This window comes from Ailuropoda melanoleuca, chromosome 4 (assembly GCF_002007445.2).
Source record: "Ailuropoda melanoleuca isolate Jingjing chromosome 4, ASM200744v2, whole genome shotgun sequence".
NCBI classification, from domain to species: domain Eukaryota; kingdom Metazoa; phylum Chordata; class Mammalia; order Carnivora; family Ursidae; genus Ailuropoda; species Ailuropoda melanoleuca.
Window position 1 is genome coordinate 8,066,530 of NC_048221.1, and position 16,148 is coordinate 8,082,677.

General features: G+C 53.9%; 1 protein-coding gene across 2 annotated transcripts; it reads right to left on the reverse strand.

The window, feature by feature from the left end:
* Positions 1-5,670: 5,670 nt before the first annotated feature.
* SPC24 (SPC24 component of NDC80 kinetochore complex) lies at positions 5,671-11,538 on the reverse strand. 2 transcript variants are annotated; one of them, XM_002921356.4, is made up of 5 exons: positions 11,347-11,538; positions 6,893-7,037; positions 6,657-6,761; positions 6,466-6,542; positions 5,671-5,880 (listed from the first exon to the last, which is right to left on the reverse strand). In XM_002921356.4, the coding sequence occupies exons 1-5, from the start codon at positions 11,504-11,506 to the stop codon at positions 5,774-5,776; spliced, it is 594 nt and encodes a 197-aa protein (XP_002921402.1). In that variant the 5' UTR covers positions 11,507-11,538; the 3' UTR covers positions 5,671-5,773. The 2 variants fall into 2 exon arrangements, with proteins under 2 accessions (XP_002921402.1, XP_034513690.1); XM_034657799.1 differs by lacking the exon at positions 11,347-11,538 and adding an exon at positions 8,014-8,202.
* Between the last annotated feature and the right edge of the window lie 4,610 nt (positions 11,539-16,148).

The window sequence follows — 16,148 nt, forward strand, 5'->3', positions numbered from 1 at the left end:
ACAGGACCTGGGGAATGGGGTCCCCTGCCTTACAGGGCAAAGGGAGGGAGAGCAGGAACAGGCTGGGAGGGGGCGACCCAGACAGTAGGGTGGGAAAGAGCACAACCTGAGCCAGGCCACCTCGGTTGAGATGGGTGACCTCGGGCCCACAAGAGCCTCAGTTTCCCCAAATGACCCTGGGGCCAGTGCTAATCCCTGCTCCCAGGCTCAGAGCACGTCGGGGGCTCTGCGCATGCCTGGAGAGGGACGCCAGGAGCTGAGGGCCTGTTATCTTTTCTGTGTCCACAGGGTGGCACTTCCTTCCTTCCTTCCGCCTTTTGTCTTGGGAAGGTTCCAAAATGCCTCTGGGGGTGAAAGCTGAACAGCCCGCACAGGAAGCGTCCAGGGCCCGCACGCGGGCGCTCGATAATTGTGTGATTGACTGATTCCATGCTCAGCCGCGTGGCAAACAGGGCAAATGAGCGTAAATGGCTTGGCAAACAGGAGTGGCCTGGAGGTGGCCTGAGGATGCCTCCAGGGGAAGGTGGAGGGACGGGGGGGGGGTCCCTGGGCCAAGGGCACGCGTGAGGTGATGGAAGCTTCTGGTATCTGGCTTCTGCTGTTTTCTGTTAAAGCACTGGTGACTGAAATCCTTCCTCGGCGCCCCCTGCATGTGCTAGGGAAATAGGAGCAAACCCTTCTCAGGCATTAATTCATCTGCTCAGTGTGGTCCCAAGGAGAGGACGGTAGCCAGCGCCCATTTCACAGATGGGAAAGGGGAGGCTCGGGTCACTGGGCTCAGCTGCCGCAGCTCCGGGGGGGAGTACCTAGTTACCACCCCGTGGCTTTCCCTACTGGCTGCGAGGGGTAGAGGGGATGGATTCTTAGGGCTCAGAACAGGGTGCCCTATTGGAAGGCCCCAAGGCAGACCACCCCCCCCCCCCCCCCCCCCCCCCCCCCCCCCCCCCCGTTCCATGGGCTCAGCCCCAGAGCACGGCAATGGTGCTGGTCGTGCAGGGTAGGGGCATTCTGCAGCTTGGGACAGGGTGGGGGGCTGGCAGTCCTGTCCTCCTTGGCTCTGAGCGCTCAGCAGCTCTGGCCAGGACACGGTTGGTGGTGGGAGGAAGCTGCTCCCCTAAGCTTGGTACCCCCAACTCGTGTCCTCTGCTGCCCCCCCCGCCCCCACCCGGCAGCCCAAACCACAGCTGCCTGCGGTGAGTCAGGCTGGAGCCTGGGGGCTGAGCCCAGGTCCGAGGGGTAGAAGGGAGAGGGGAGGGGGGAGGGCTGCCCTCACCCAGCAGCCTCCCCAGCCAGCCCCTCCCCCACTGTGGGGGTCAGTGCCTCCTTCAGAACCCCCAGGAAGTGAATTCTCCGATGAAGGGATGAGGGAGAGGCTGAGGGCTCGGACTGTGGGTGAGCCCTGGTCACATCAGCCACCCCACAGAGCTGGACAGCTGGGGGGGTGGAGGCGGGGCAGCCCCGGGGACTCCTGGGTCTGGTCCAGCCCTCCAGGCAGCTCCGGTTTCAGCCCTGCTTCCTGCCCTGGGTGGAGGGGCTCCCTCCTACTGGAGCCCCACCCTCCCAGGCCCAGCTGCTCTGCTTATCCTGGCCTCAGCTCCCACGCTGTGCCTGGGATGGAGGGGGGAGCTTGGGACTTACAGCAAGACCAGCCCCCTAGAAACACGGGGCTACTGCAAGGTGGCCTGCGCTAAAAGGCTTTCATCAGGCTCCCTTTTCCTGGGCCCCAACTCCTGTCCTGCCTGGAACCTGAAATCCTCTCTGGATCTTACTGGGGACTGCAGGCCCAGCGTGATCAAGAAACCACTCCCTACTTCCGGCCCTGTGGGATCAAGCCCCCTGCCTCAAGGTTCAGGCCTCACGGTTCCCGCAGGCTGCTTTGCTAGCCCTGAACACCCACCTTTGCCCTTGCTGTTCCCTCTGCCTGAATCACAGTCCCCACGCTTTTGTCCCCTGGGGGCTCAAGTCGGGGCTCCAATGACCCCTCCACCCCAGGGCCTCCTACAGAGCCCCCAACAGCAACAGCATTTATCACTAACAGAGCTGGAGTTCAGTGCCCAAACTCTGGGTCCAATTCAAACCCTGGCTCTGCCACTCATCAGCTGTGAGAACTTAACACAAATAACTGGTGTACTCTCTGTGACTCAGTTTCCTCCTTCTTGACCCATTAGTCTTGGCTTCCACTTGAGTATGGCTCCCTGACTTGGGGGGTGGCCCGGTGGGTCACAGATGCCCAGTCCACATTTCTGAGTCAGTCGGGGAGGCTGCAGGAGGTCCTGGGACCACACAGAGGGTCTCCAGGAACCCAAGCACTGTCATGAGGACACCCTGCAACCGGTCTTTCTGGTCCCTCCCCAGCCAGTCCAGAGAGATCAGGCCACGGTCTCACATCCAACCACTGAGGTTCAAATCCAGCCCTGGACCCCTGAACCCCTGTCCCCCAGGCACACGCACTGGCCTGCCCCTTGATCTATAAACTAGGAAGAGCTCTGACCACAGCTCACTCCGGGCCTGGGGTAGGGGTGGACCCACCCACGGTGATAAAGGCCTGGGGGTTTAGAGGAAGCAGCCAAGCGGGCCCCTCGGGGAGCAGCCAGCTTGGGACTTGACCAGCGACTGCCCAGTGTGGGGGCCTTAGTTCTCCCGCACCATTCCCTGGGCTCTTTCCCCCAGAAACACCAATTACAAGCCAGGTCAGCTGGGCACTCGGATGTCTGGCTCACGGCCACCTCTCCGTGATGGCTTTATCTGGAACGTCAGCGTTATGGTTCCAACAACACAGGCGTGAGTTCGTCATTGCTTGGCCCCTTTCTACCCGGGTAACCTTGAGAAAGGGGCCCCACCTCAGAGCCCGTTTCTCACCGGCAAAGCCGAGCGGCTCCTCCATGGACCCCACAGCCCCACTGTGGGGGTTCAGACTCCAGCCGTGTCACTGTCCTGTGACCAGACCATTCCATGCCTGGCACCCCATCTATAAGATGAATACTCTTTACTGGCTTGGGATGGCGCTGGGCCTGCGCTGGCCCTGACAGAGTCCAGGAGGAAGAAGGGGGTCTAGCCCCAGTGGTAGGGGCACAAGGGCAGGGACCTGGCTCCCCACTGCCCGGGCCTGGGGACCCGAATCTTGCTTCTCCCTCAGCCGGGCTGGGCCAAACACTCAGCAGGCCTGTGGCCAGCCTCCAGAATTCAAGAGCTGGTGACCAGTGCCGGGCGGCTCACAGAGGAAGGCCACGCAGGAGCGGGGGTAGGGGTGCACACTGGAGGCTGTGGGCCTGAGGCTGTCCTGCCGGCTGTCCCAGGCATGCAGCCAGCCCCGGGCAGTGAGTCAGGGCGCAGGCATGCAGAGGGCCGGGGCCTCTCCAGGCCCCTGTGGGCTCAGGCACCTCCCTGAACCCGCCCGCTAGGCCGCGTTCCTCACCCGCTTGCTCACTCCTTCGGCCAGTCCCGGGGGCTGCCTGCGTAGACAGAGGTACACGGCCACTCTGCGCCTGGGTTCACATAGCCTCCCTGAAGGGACCTTCTTCCTCTTGGGGAAACCAATCTCCAAGCAGGCCAACACCTCGTTGGCCCCCTCCCAGAACCAAGCAAAGCGACTGCTTGGAGGGAGAGCAGGCCCGCGGAGGGCTTTAGGGCCTGGGCCTGGGCCAAGGGCACTCACAGGCTCTGGTCCGTAACAGCCTCCCGCCCACACCTGCTTGCTGTCCCAGGCACTCTGCGCCAGCGGGCTTGATGGTCTGCGGGTTTGCACCCTCTGCAAGGATGCACGCCTCCCTGCCTGCCCCGAGCTGGGTTTACTCTCACATGCTCTTGGGGCTGCTGGGGCAGGGCGCACTCCCAGCACCTTCCCCCGTGCAGCGGAGCAGGTGGAGGCCAGCGTGTGAGCAGGAATGCCCATCAGGGTGACAGCAGCTTCTCAGTCGACCACATGTGGAGGCCTGGCTGGTTCTTGGCTGAGGCGGCAATGGCGGGGGGGAAATGCTGCCTCGTGCGTGCTCCATGTTTGTCATGACTGAGGGGGTACTCCTGGCATCTAGGGCCTGGGGGCCAGGAATGCTGCTAAATGTCCTGCAATGTCCAGAACACCCTGTACCACGGAGAATGACTGGCCCCGATGTCCCTGAGGTGGGAAAACCCTGGTCAAATTCAAGTCTTTTGCCCTTTGGAGGCCCATGGTACAAACAGGAGGCTCTGTGCCCATCTCCTGCCAGAAAAGACCCTACGGATCTTAAAAATGAGATCAGCTCAGGAGTGCTTATGAGAACACTTACTCAAACACGTAAAGCCAAGCCCTTGGCATAGAAACAGGGCCTCTGAGGTTCTGGGAATCTTTGTGAACTGATTGAACTGGTCCATCTCCCTAGAGCCTGACAGGCAGGCTTCCTCGACCCAGAACCTCCAAGGGTGACCTGAGTGGACTGTATCTAGTGCCCATGATGTGCTCAGATGCTGCTAGAACTTACTCTTACTGCTCCCTCTGCCTAAAAGGCCTCCTCGCCAATTAAAAAACACTTATTGTAACATTGCACCTACTAGAAACAATTCAGTTACGTGGACGTGCACGAAATCCCAGACCAGAGGACCCAGAGGCTCGTGTGACCACAGCAAATCTGACCAGGCTGCATGTAGCAGGCAACCAGTCAGATGTGAGGGGAACCTACTTCCTGTTCTCTACCCCCAGCCAGGCAGGCTGGCCATATGCTTCCCCTTCTTCGTGGAACCCCAAATCACTGAGGATGGGGGTCAGGGGACACATAGATTGGCCTGGGCTGTGTGCTGCCTCAGTTAAATTTACTTTAGCTGCGGGGCGCCTGGCTGGCTCGGTCAGTGGGGCATGCGACTCTTGATCTCAGGGCTGTGAGTTCGAACCCCATGTTGGGTGTGTAGAGATTATAAATAAATAAACTAAAAACAAAACAAAAAAACAGTGGCCCACACAAACATAGACAAGTCCAGTGCTGGGGCACCTGTGTGGCTCAGTCCATTGAGTGTCTGACTCTTGATCTCAGTTCAGGTCTGGATCACAGGGTCATGAGTTCAAACCCCATACTGGGCTCTATGATCCGTGTGCAGCATACTTTAAAAAAAAAAAAAAGAAGAAGTCCAGGGGCTCCCGGGTGGCTCAGTTGGTTAAGCGTCCACTCTTGATTTTGGCTCAGGTCATGATCTCAGGTTCGTGGGGCTGAGCTCTGCACTGGGCTCCGTGCTCCACCAAGAGTGTACTTGTCCCTCTCCCTCTGCTCCTCCCCCTGTTCACACTCTCTCTCTCTCTCAAATAAATAATAAAATTAAAAAAAAAAAAAAAAAAAGTCCAGTGGTGCTGATACCCAGTTCCACGGTCATCAGGGACCAGGCTCCCATCGACCCTAGATCGCATCCCTCCTTACGTATGCCAACAGGACTGCCAGGGCTCCAGCCACCACCTCCAAATTCCAGCTCTGAGCCCACAGTGGCACTCAAGGATATTCCCCGAGTCAATACAAAAGGGCCCAACTTGCATCACAAATGACAAAGATGCAGGATGTGTCATTGCACACTACAGCACCATTTGCACAGCATGGCCACAGAGGAGAAGCCACGGGTCTGGTTGCGAAGGCAATCCTCCGTGGTTACCTAGCCAAGGCCAGGCCAGCACTGAGGCCGAAGGCCAAAAGAAATCCAGTAAGAGAAACCCACTTGTGTATAAACATTTAATGTTCAGCTCATCTGACCACTGAGGCACCGACCCCCCACCACGGCTAATTCGTGCTGTGTGCAGACGTGGCCTTGAGACTCCCGGCTACCAGTCCGTGTCCACCAGGCTCCAGAGGTAGTCACTGATGAACTTCTTGGACAGCTGGGTGCTGTCCAGGTGGATAGGCTGGGCGACACTGGGGCCGTGATGGACTGAGGGCACAGATGTAAGGAAGCCAGACACACACAGCCACCCCCCGCCCCTGGGACCCCACCATCCGTCTCCGGAACTTTCCATCTTCCCAAACTGAATCACTGTCCCCATGGGACACGGACTCCCCTCCCCCTCCCATCTACTTCCTGTCTCTGTGGCTTTGACTCTTCTAGGGACCTCCTGTCAGTGGAACGAGACAGTAGTTCATTTTTGTGTCTGGCTGGTTTCACTTATCACGTCCTCCAGGTACATCCATGTTCTAGTATGTGCCAGAGCGTCCTCCCTTTCTAAGGTGGAATGCTACCTAGTGGCATGGACACACCCCAGTGTGCTTACCCAGCAATCTGCCGCCAGATCACTGACTTGCTCCCACCTTTTGGCCGTTGGGACCAATGCAGTCATGAACACAGGTGTACAAATACCCGTTCGAGTCCCTACTTTCCATTTTTTTGTGTTTATAACCAGAAGGGGGACTGCGGGATCCTCTGGGGATTTGGGGGACCTGCGGACTGTTGTCCACAGTGGCTCCACACCCACATCGCCACCAGCAGCGCACGGGGCTCCACGCTCTTCGCAAAGGATACTGCCTTTGACCATCCCCGGCTCACTCTCATAGTCCCACTCAATCTTACTAATCCGGTGATAAAGTTGAGCCACATACCTGTAGGAGAACACAAAAAAAGAGACGAAGAGAGAGAAAAGAAAGTCACCCCACATAGCTGCAGGACCGCGCCAGCCACGGGAACGCGCCACCCCGCGCACTGGAGGGACCTACACGGCTGAAGGGATGGTGACGGTCGTGTCTTCGTCAACTTCCCTCTCCTGTCTCTCCAGACTGGCCTCGATCTCCTTGAGCTCCTCCAGCTCTTGGGTGAGCTGAGTAAAGCAGGCGGTTAAGGTCACCTCGCTCTGGAAGGGGGCTGCCCGCGCTAACGCCAGCCCGTGGGGGGCCCAGGGCCCCTGGCTCCAAGCCCAGAGATTCGCTGTCCACGCACACACAGGGAAGGATATAGGAGGCTGGCCTTCAGACGGGTGTTGTCCTCACCGGCCTTCTGAAGCTCCGCTTTGAGCTGCTGCAACTCGACGTCCCCCTGGTGCGCCCGCTCCTTTGCATCAAGAAGGCTCTGGGCCACTTCTTCCTCCATTGCCAGGATCTCTGGGGGGGGGAGAGAAGGCTGAGGCCCTTCAAAGCGGTTTCTCCAGGGTCTGCCCTTGCCCCAGAAGAGCCTGAGGACAAAGGCGGGAGGGTGGAGGTTTTCATGTGCCTGAGGCCTCAGCCACTCCTCACTTCCCTGTCTATGGTTCCCCAACCTGCTGGTCCAATTTCCAAAAGCCCACCACCCACTTCCACCCGGACCTTGCAAAAGTGCTTCCATTTCACCAAAACACATTTGAATCCACCAAAAAAAACGAACGAATGAATAAATAATGAAATCAATCAACCAATCAATCCAGTCCTTCTTTGCATAACTAGTCTTTTTTTTTTTAAAAGATTTTATTTATTTATTCGACAGAGATAGAGACAGCCAGCGAGAGAGGGAACACAAGCAGGGGGAGTGGGAGAGGAAGAAGCAGGCCCACAGCGGAGGAGCCTGATGTGGGGCTCGATCCCACAACACCGGGATCACGCCCTGAGCCGAAGGCAGATGCCCAACCGCTGTGCCACCCAGGTGCCCCTGCATACCTAGTCTTAACTTATAATGTCACGGTCAACCTTGTTGCCCAAGCAAGAAGCTTGGCACTCACTTTCCACATCCAATCAGTGATCCAGGCCTGGCCAGTCCCCTCCTCCTGGCCAGCAGCAATCCCTTCACAGATCCCTCCAGGACCACCCAAACAGCCTCCCCCTCACTCCCCGCTTTGGTCTCTCCTGTTGCCAATCCCTTCTGCTCTCTGCCTCCAGTGAGGCTGCCTTACCAAAAGTGAAGTCACTTCCCTGCTCAAAGACCACCCATGGCTCCCTAGTGTCTCCAAGATAAGGACCAGGTCCCTCTGAGCATCTTCAACTTCCCTGACAGCCTTTCTCCCTGCTTTTCACCCCACCATATGCTCTTCTCTCTGCTCCGGCCACAAAGACACCTCATCATTCTGCAAACAACCCCCATTTTTCACAGGTCTGGGCTTCCACCTGCCTGTCCTCTGTGGGATGCCGCTGTGCTCCTGCCCATTGTGCACTCCTGGACCCAGGCTTCAAGACCTCTTGGGCAACGCACAACTCGGACAGCTGGACACTCTCCTCTCCCCCCTAGGGCGCGGCCATGCTTCATGACAGCCCCTCCAGCACGGAACGATTCATTCCTCCTCTTTCTTCCTCGAATCAGGGATTGCGTCTTACATGCACCATAGATCGCCAGCACCTACTCAGAATAAACATGCTTTGAACAAAACATCCAGAAAGATAAAAAACACCCTAACAAGGTTACCATGTTCCTTCCCAGAGAGCTGGAGAAACCCTCCAACTCAGAGAAGGCACAGATGGAAATGCTTCCCCAAGAGCTGGCGTTTAAGTGTTTACAAACTTACATTAAGTTAATTTTTCATCAAAATATTACATGTATATGGCTGTGAAAATTTAAACACATACAGGCACCCCCCTCCCAGCCTCTCCACCCCTCTGAAGCAGCCACTTTCAACTCATCGCTGTTTTCTCTGGCATTGACCTTCACATTTCTAAATAATTTGCTTATGCTGCTATTTCTTGATTTGTCTGTTTTAAACAGTGCCTGCTGATTTCCTGTTAGGATAGCTGAGGGTCTGGCTCTCTTCTGCAGCCTTCCTGCCCCTTCTCCCCTCACCCTCCCCACAGACAGCTGAGTCTCCTTGGATTCTTCCCTGGGATTACCCTCCTCCCTCACAAGCCCTGCCCCCATGGAGAGGTGAAGGACAGAAGCCCCAAGATAGTCAGTGACTTGTCCACAGGCACTTAGGTCTGAGGCCTGGATTGGAACTGGATCCCAGCTCCCTGGTACCCTGCCTCTTGTCTCCCCAGCCTCAACTCCATCTGTTCTGCTAAAACCCAGGCAGTCTGGGTGATGCCATCTTCTCCCCCCAAACCATCAATGGAGGGGGAGTGAATGGAGTGGGGAGGAGAGAGGAGAGAAAAAAGAGAGAGGAGGAGGAGAGAAGGGGAAGACTGACTGGGGCATCCACCACACTTAGAACAACCTCCGAACTCCTCCTGGGAGCTCACTGCCGGCAGGGTCTGGCTCTGGCAGACCTCACCTTCACCACTTTCTCCTGGGTTTCCAAGTTCACTCTCACCTCGTGACCTTGGCCTTTGCAGTCACTTCTGCCAGGAACACTCTTCCCCCAAGCCATCCCCTGCCTAGCTCCTAGGTCATTTCAGTCTCAAGCCAAACAGCACCTCCGCATGAAACGTAACCGTAAAAAGGCATTAAAAAAAAACCCTGGCACCAAAACCACTGCAGAAAACTGGATGACAGTTACTCAAAGAATTAAATATCAAATTACCATGTGATCTAGCAATTCCACTTCTGGGAAATACAAAAAAAGAACTGAAAGCAGGGACCCAAGGAGATATTTGCACACTCATGTTCATGGCAGCATTATTCACAATAGCCAGGGGCTGGAAGCTACCAACTGTCCATCAATGGATAAATGGACAAACAAAATGAGGTATGTCCATACACTGGAATATCATTCAGAAAGGAAATTCGTTACAACATGGATGAATCCACAAAACATTTTGTTAAGTAAGGGACGCCTGAGGGGCTCAGTCAGTTAAACATCTGCCTTCAGCTCAGGTCACGATCCCAGGGTCCTGGGATCACTGAGTCCCACATGGGGTTCCCTGTTCAGCGAGGAGTCTGCTTCTCCCTTTGCCTCTGCCTGCTGCTCCTCCTGCCTGTGCGCTCTCTCCCTCTCCATCAAAATAAATAAATAAAATCTTAAAAAAAAAAAACCCCACTGTACTAAGTGAAATAAGCCAGACACGAAATGTAAAAATAATAATAATAAAAAGAAAATAAGCCAGACACAAAATTCCAGGATTCCACTTTATATGAGGTTCCTAGAATAGTCAAATTCATGGAGACAGGAAGTAGAATGGTGAGTGCCAGGGGAGTCAGTGTTTAATAAGTACAGTTTCAGTTAGGGATAATGAAAATGTTCTGGAGACGGACAGTGGGGATGGCTGCACAATGATGTGAATGTGATGTTAACCACACACTGAACTGGACACTTAAAAATGGCTAAAATGGTTAAGTCTTCTATCAATTTTACAACCCAAAAAATAAAAAAAAATCGTAGCTTTAAAAGCAATAAAAACCTGGCACTGAGAAGAACAGAGACAATGAGTGCTATCAGCGGTCCCATTTCACAGATGAGGACCCTGAGGCTTGAGAGGGCAACCACTGGACTGGGGCCACAGGGCTCATGAGTCACCTGAAATCCTGGCTGGAGGCTGGGCAAGTCCCTCTCACCTGTGGGAGAGGCTTGATCTAGCCCTCTCTGTAGCATTTTAAGATATTTATTAGCAAAGCTTTATTCTCTTAGTTTTTTTTTTTTTTAAGATTTTATTTATTTATTCGACAGAGATAGAGACAGCCAGCGAGAGAGGGAACACAAGGCAGGGGGAGTGGGAGAGGAAGAAGCAGGCTCATAGCAGAAGAGCCTGATGTGGGGCTCGATCCCATAACGTCGGGATCACGCCCTGAGCCGAAGGCAGATGCTTAACCGCTGTGCCACCCAGGCGCCCCTATTCCCTTAGCTTTAAGAGTCTTACATTTGATGGTGTCTTCAATTCCACATAAATTGTATAATCTATCCGCTGTTCTCTCCACCTACAGCAGGAGCCACCTTACCAGCACCAACTTATTTAATCCTCACCATAGCCCTGGATCCCTCCCAAGCCTCCTTGGGGTTTCTGCTAAAACATCATCTTTTCAGAAGGCTTTCGCTGACCCGCCCCAAAACATCACCACTCTGTCCTATATATCTCCTTATTCCATCACCTCCTGACTTACCCATTTTCCTTGTTTATCCTCTGACCTCCCCTCGCTAGCATTAACAACCCTCTAAGGGATTTTGTCTGTTTTGCTCTCTGCTTCCAACCCAGGGCTGGCACTCTACCTGGCACACAGCAGGTGCTCAATAAAACAGCTGAACAACCTCAGTAAGTGGGGATGCTGGGAGTAAAACCCAGCGCTCTGACTCCTGAGCCCCACTTCGGACCCTGAGTTCCCCCAGCTCCTGCTCACGAAACGCTCAGAATTGCGCCAGACACTGCGAACTCCTATATTCACCAACTAACTCCCTGGGAGGTGGCTGCCATTCTGACACCCATTTCATAGGCGGGGAAACTGAGGCTCAGAGAGGGCAGCGTCCACGGGAGAATAGGGCACGGATGGGGGCGCCCAGGAGGGAGGTCTGTTTTCCAGGCGGACCTGCCGCCCCCTGCCATCACGTGGGCCCGGGTCCCGGCCGCCCCCGGCGCCAGCCCTGACCTCGCAGCCGTTGCTCGGCGCTGTCTTGCGTCTCCAGCAGCCGCTCCACGACCTGTTCGTGGCGTCCGAGCAGCCGCCGTTGCTGCGCCTCCGCGCGGTTGGCGCCTAGCAGGCTCAGCAGCCCTTGGCTCACCTCTTCCATGTCGCGGAAGGCCGCCATGACTACTCCGGGACCAGTCCCGCGCAAACTTAACTGCCCTCAGGGCCCGCCCCTTTTCCGAAGAGTTCCGTTTCCATTGGCTTGGTCCTCCATCAGTCATCATGAAATGGGCGGGAGGTTAGCTTCAGGTCTGGCCTAGTGCGCCTGCGCCAACTCCTCCGTCAGTCTCCGGCAATGGCCAATCGGCGCAGGGAGGGGGTGTGTCTGCCTGCGGGAGTCCTCCGTGATGCGCCTGCGCAGGCTGGAAAGCGTCTGGCAGATACTGAAGCTGTTTGTCTCCTTAGCGATAGACAGCCAGCTGCATCCAGGGCGGGGTTCTGGGGGCGAAGCCTTGGACTGCATCTCGTGAAGCTGACGTTCTATAGAGTGTGCGTGGGGTACTCACAATGAACGTAATAAATACATAAATTCCATAAGAGCCTGCATAGCAAAATGGAGTCAGCAACCAGATTTATGGGGTTCGAATCCCACGTACTAGCTTTGTTACCCTGGGCAAATGACTTCATCCCTCTGCGCCTCCCTTTCCTCCTCAGTAAAATGAGGGTCATAATAGTACCGACTTAGGGGTTGGGGTGAGGATTAAGCGAGGACGGTGCTGGGTATTCAGTGAGCACTATATTAAGGCGTTAAATAAAACCTACGTAGAACACTAGCAGGTGAGATAGCCAGCCTCACTGGCACCAAACACCATGCTGTGTCAAAGGTTATAGTAGAGAAAAGAATAGTCCTAAGGGTGCCCATTTACGTGACAAATTTCTCAAACCGAGGTAAAAAATCAATTCAGCAGGTCATGACCAGCATTTTCTACAAAATACAATGGGGGAAAAATCAGTGCACTGTGTACAGAAAGTTAAGTATTGTTTTGGGAAACTCCAAAATCTGCATTTGTGTACTGGGTGTGACATTATATTTTCCTAAAAAATGGCTACGGAAATAGTTCCAACCTTGCCACTCCCCGTCAAGAGGCAGACTCTCATTCTCCTTTTGAACTTTAGCAGGACTTTGTGCAACAAATAAAATGTGGCAGAAAGGAGACTGAATTACGAGCCTCGGTCAGAAGCTAGGATGCAGCTTCTGCCTGGTGCTAGCTGTGCTCTCTTGCTCTCTTGTCCTCTCCCAGTTTTGGGATACTCATTCTCAGAGCCCAGCTGCCATGTTGTGAGGAACCCAAGGTGATGTAAAGAGTCTCCCAGATGAGGTCGCAGCAGAGGCCAGCATCAACCACCAGACAAGTGAGTGAGCACTGAAATGATTTCAGCCCCCCAGCCTTCGAACCATTCCAGCTGACACCAAGAGGAGCAGAGATGAGCTGTCCCCACCAAGCTCTGCTCAAACTGCAGATCTGTGAGCAAGATCAATGCCCTTGCTTAAAGGTAGTAAATTTGGGAATAACCTGTTATGCAGCCATTAACACCTGGGCTGCTGGGTCACGGGTGAAATTTCCGTCTTACTGTAGGTCACATGAAAAACACTGAAGGCCACTGCTCTAGTGGCAAGACCTCACAATAACAAGGAAACAAACGAACAGGATCATTTTAGAGAGGAACATGTGCTTTGAAGGCACTCCAGCAGGGTCTAGGAGAGCGCCACTGGAGTTGGGGGCAGGGAAGGAAGTGACTTCAGGCTATGTGGTCAGGGACAGGGATGGACTCCCCCAGCAGGGGACATAAGAACCATGAACCGGGATCTGAGTGATAAAAAGATGTTGGGAAACCAGTGCCAGGCAGAAGAAAGAGCCTGTGCAAAGGACAGTGAAGTGGGGAAATTTTTAGTTTGTTTAAGGAATACTGAGGAGGTCCAAGTGCCTGGAGCGGAGTAGGGAGAGGGTTTCCAGGGGCCCTGAAACTTGATTCCGGTACAACAGGAAGCATTGGAAGGCACTGAGTAGGGGAACACTACGGAGTGGACTGGCTTCCAGATCTTTCGGCGTCCAGAGAACTTTGGGGCCGGCTGGATATGCGGAATGAGGAAAAGGAAGAAGCTGCTTCCTGGGTGTTGTGGCCCAAACATCTGGATGGGTGGTGGTGCTTGTGGCCAAGAGGGGGAGGAACAGGCATGGCGGGAGGGGCTCCATGAAGTGAAAGATTTAGGGAAGTTCTTAGTAGCTGGGGAATGGCCACATGGAACTATCAAGAAGGTGGTGGCTTGGGGGCACCTGGGTGGCACAACGGTTAGGCGTCTGCCTTCAGCTCAGGGCGTGATCCCGGTGTTATGGGATCGAGCCCCACGTCAGGCTCTTCCGCTGTGAGCCTGATTCTTCCTCTCCCACTCCTCCTGCTGTGTTCCCTCTCTCACTGGCTGTCTATCTCTGTCGAATAAATAAATAAAATAAAATAAAATAATAAAAAAAAAGAAGGTGGTGGCTTGGCTCCGAGTCTATAGAGACGCTTAGGCTGGGAATGAAAAGCCAGTGGTCCAGATGCAGGTGACACCAGGTGCCACCACCATGGGAGAGACTAAGGAGGAGGGGGTCCAAGGATCAAGCACTGAGACCCTCCGACCGTAGAAATTGTAGAAAAGAGGAGAAGCCAGCAGAACAGAGACGGCACAGCCACGGAGGAAGGAGAGAGGCTACCACAGAGTGGTCAGGAAATGTGGTTTTGATTGACCATCAGGACTCTGACAGGTCCCCGACCCCACACCTGGGGCCACCTTCTTCCTCAGAGCTTACTTTCTTCTTTTAAGTTTTATTTATTTAAGTCACCGCTACACCCAACGCAGGGCTTGAACTCACGACCCTGAGATCAAAAGTCGCGTGCTCTTTTCCAGAGCTCACTTTCAAGGGACCGTTTTGTTTTTTTTTTTTTTTTTGGACGCCCCAGGGCTGTTTTTATATTTTTACAGCAGTCATGGGGCTGGGAACACACTTAGGGCTGATAGGTTGATTTAGTCTTACCCAGCTCACAGATCACTTTGAAGTCTGATCAAAGCAGGCATGCAGGCTCTTCCTCGAAAAACGCACGCCACATCCACGCACGTTTGGATTTTGTGCGTTATTTGGGGTTTAGGACCCCAGAAGGCCATCTCCAGATGGTTAGGTTAAGAAGCTCCCGGGCCTTTGTCTCATGGGGTAGCTAGCACTCTTGCAGAAACATCAGTGGGCGTGGAGTTGGGTCCCCAGAGTCAGCACTCACCGAGAGCAACGCTCACCTCCTGTTGGCTGAGCATTTACGGTAGGATTGGTACATCACCCTGGGCTGTGCAACCTTTGGTGGCAGGGGCTCACATTCTCGTGACTAAAGGTGGTGGATTACTTAACGATGCAGAGTGAAATAATGAGGAGATAAGACCTCAGGGGTTCAGTTTCTGGTTCTGCAGATTACCTGTGACCTTGGCAAGCTCTGAACCTTTCTAAACCATGGGCTAATGATAGCTCTCTCTTATCAGCTGGGGTGGGCTGTTCACGAGATAAGCCATTTGGGATTGCACAACCGTAGCCGGACAGATACAAATGCTCCCGCCAAAAAAGGTCACTCACCTCCCTTCCAAAAAGCAAAGCAAAAACTACTTCACAACCATTAGGATGGGGACTATTTAAAAAAAAAAAAAAGTATTTGGGGGGGGAAGGGGCTGGGGGGTCGTGGGGAAATTGGAACCCTTGTGCATTGTGGGTAGGAATGTAAAACGGTCCAGCCGCTACGGGAAACAGTATGGCAGCTGCTCACAAAATTAAAAATGGAATAACCCAGGGGCGCCTGGGTGGCACAGCAGTTAAGCGTCTGCCTCCAGCTCAGGGCGTGATCCTGGCTTTATGGGATCGAGCCCCACATCAGGCTCCTCCGCTATGAGCCTGCTTCTTCCTCTCCGACTCCCCCTGCTTGTGTTCCCTCTCTCGCTGGCTGTCTCTATCTCTGTCAAATAAATAAATAAAATCTTTTTTTAAAAAAAATGGAATAACCCAGCAATTTCCCTTCTGGGTATATAGCCCCAAAATTGAAAGCAAGAACTTGGAGATATTTCTACACCCGACATGATTTACAGTAGCCCAACAGGTGGACGGTTGAACGAAATGCGGTGTATCCATACAAAGGGATGTTATTCAGTCTTAAAAAGACAATTCTGACAGATGTGACATGGATGAACCTTGAGGACGTCGTGGTAACTGAAGTAAGCTGGTCACAGAAAGACAACCACTGCATGATTGAACTTTTTTGAAGTCCCTCCAGTAATTAAATCCATAGAGACAGAAAGTGGACCAACAGTAGCCCAGTGGGGTGGGGGCCGGGGCGGTGAAGAGTCGGTGTTTAATGGGCACAGTTCCAGTTTGGGAAGAGGAAGGAGTCCTGGAGATGGATGGCTGGCGTGGTTACACAACAGTGTGAGTGTGCTTCATACCACTGAACTGGACACTTTAAAATGGCTTCGATGGGGGGCGCCTGGGTGGCTCAGTCAGTGGAGCGTGTGACTCTTGATCTCGGGGTTGTGAGTTCGATCCCCACATTGGGTGCAGAGATTACTTAAAAAAAAAGTCTTTAAAAAAATGCCTTACATGATAAGCATCATGAATATTTTACAACTAAAAATAAAAACACATATATTAGAAAAAAGCAAAGCAAGAAGCCAGGTGGTGCTGAGGAACGGGGTCTTGAACACGAGCTGCACGAGCTGACAAAGTCAACAAGATGGTCCCTGGAGACTGCTT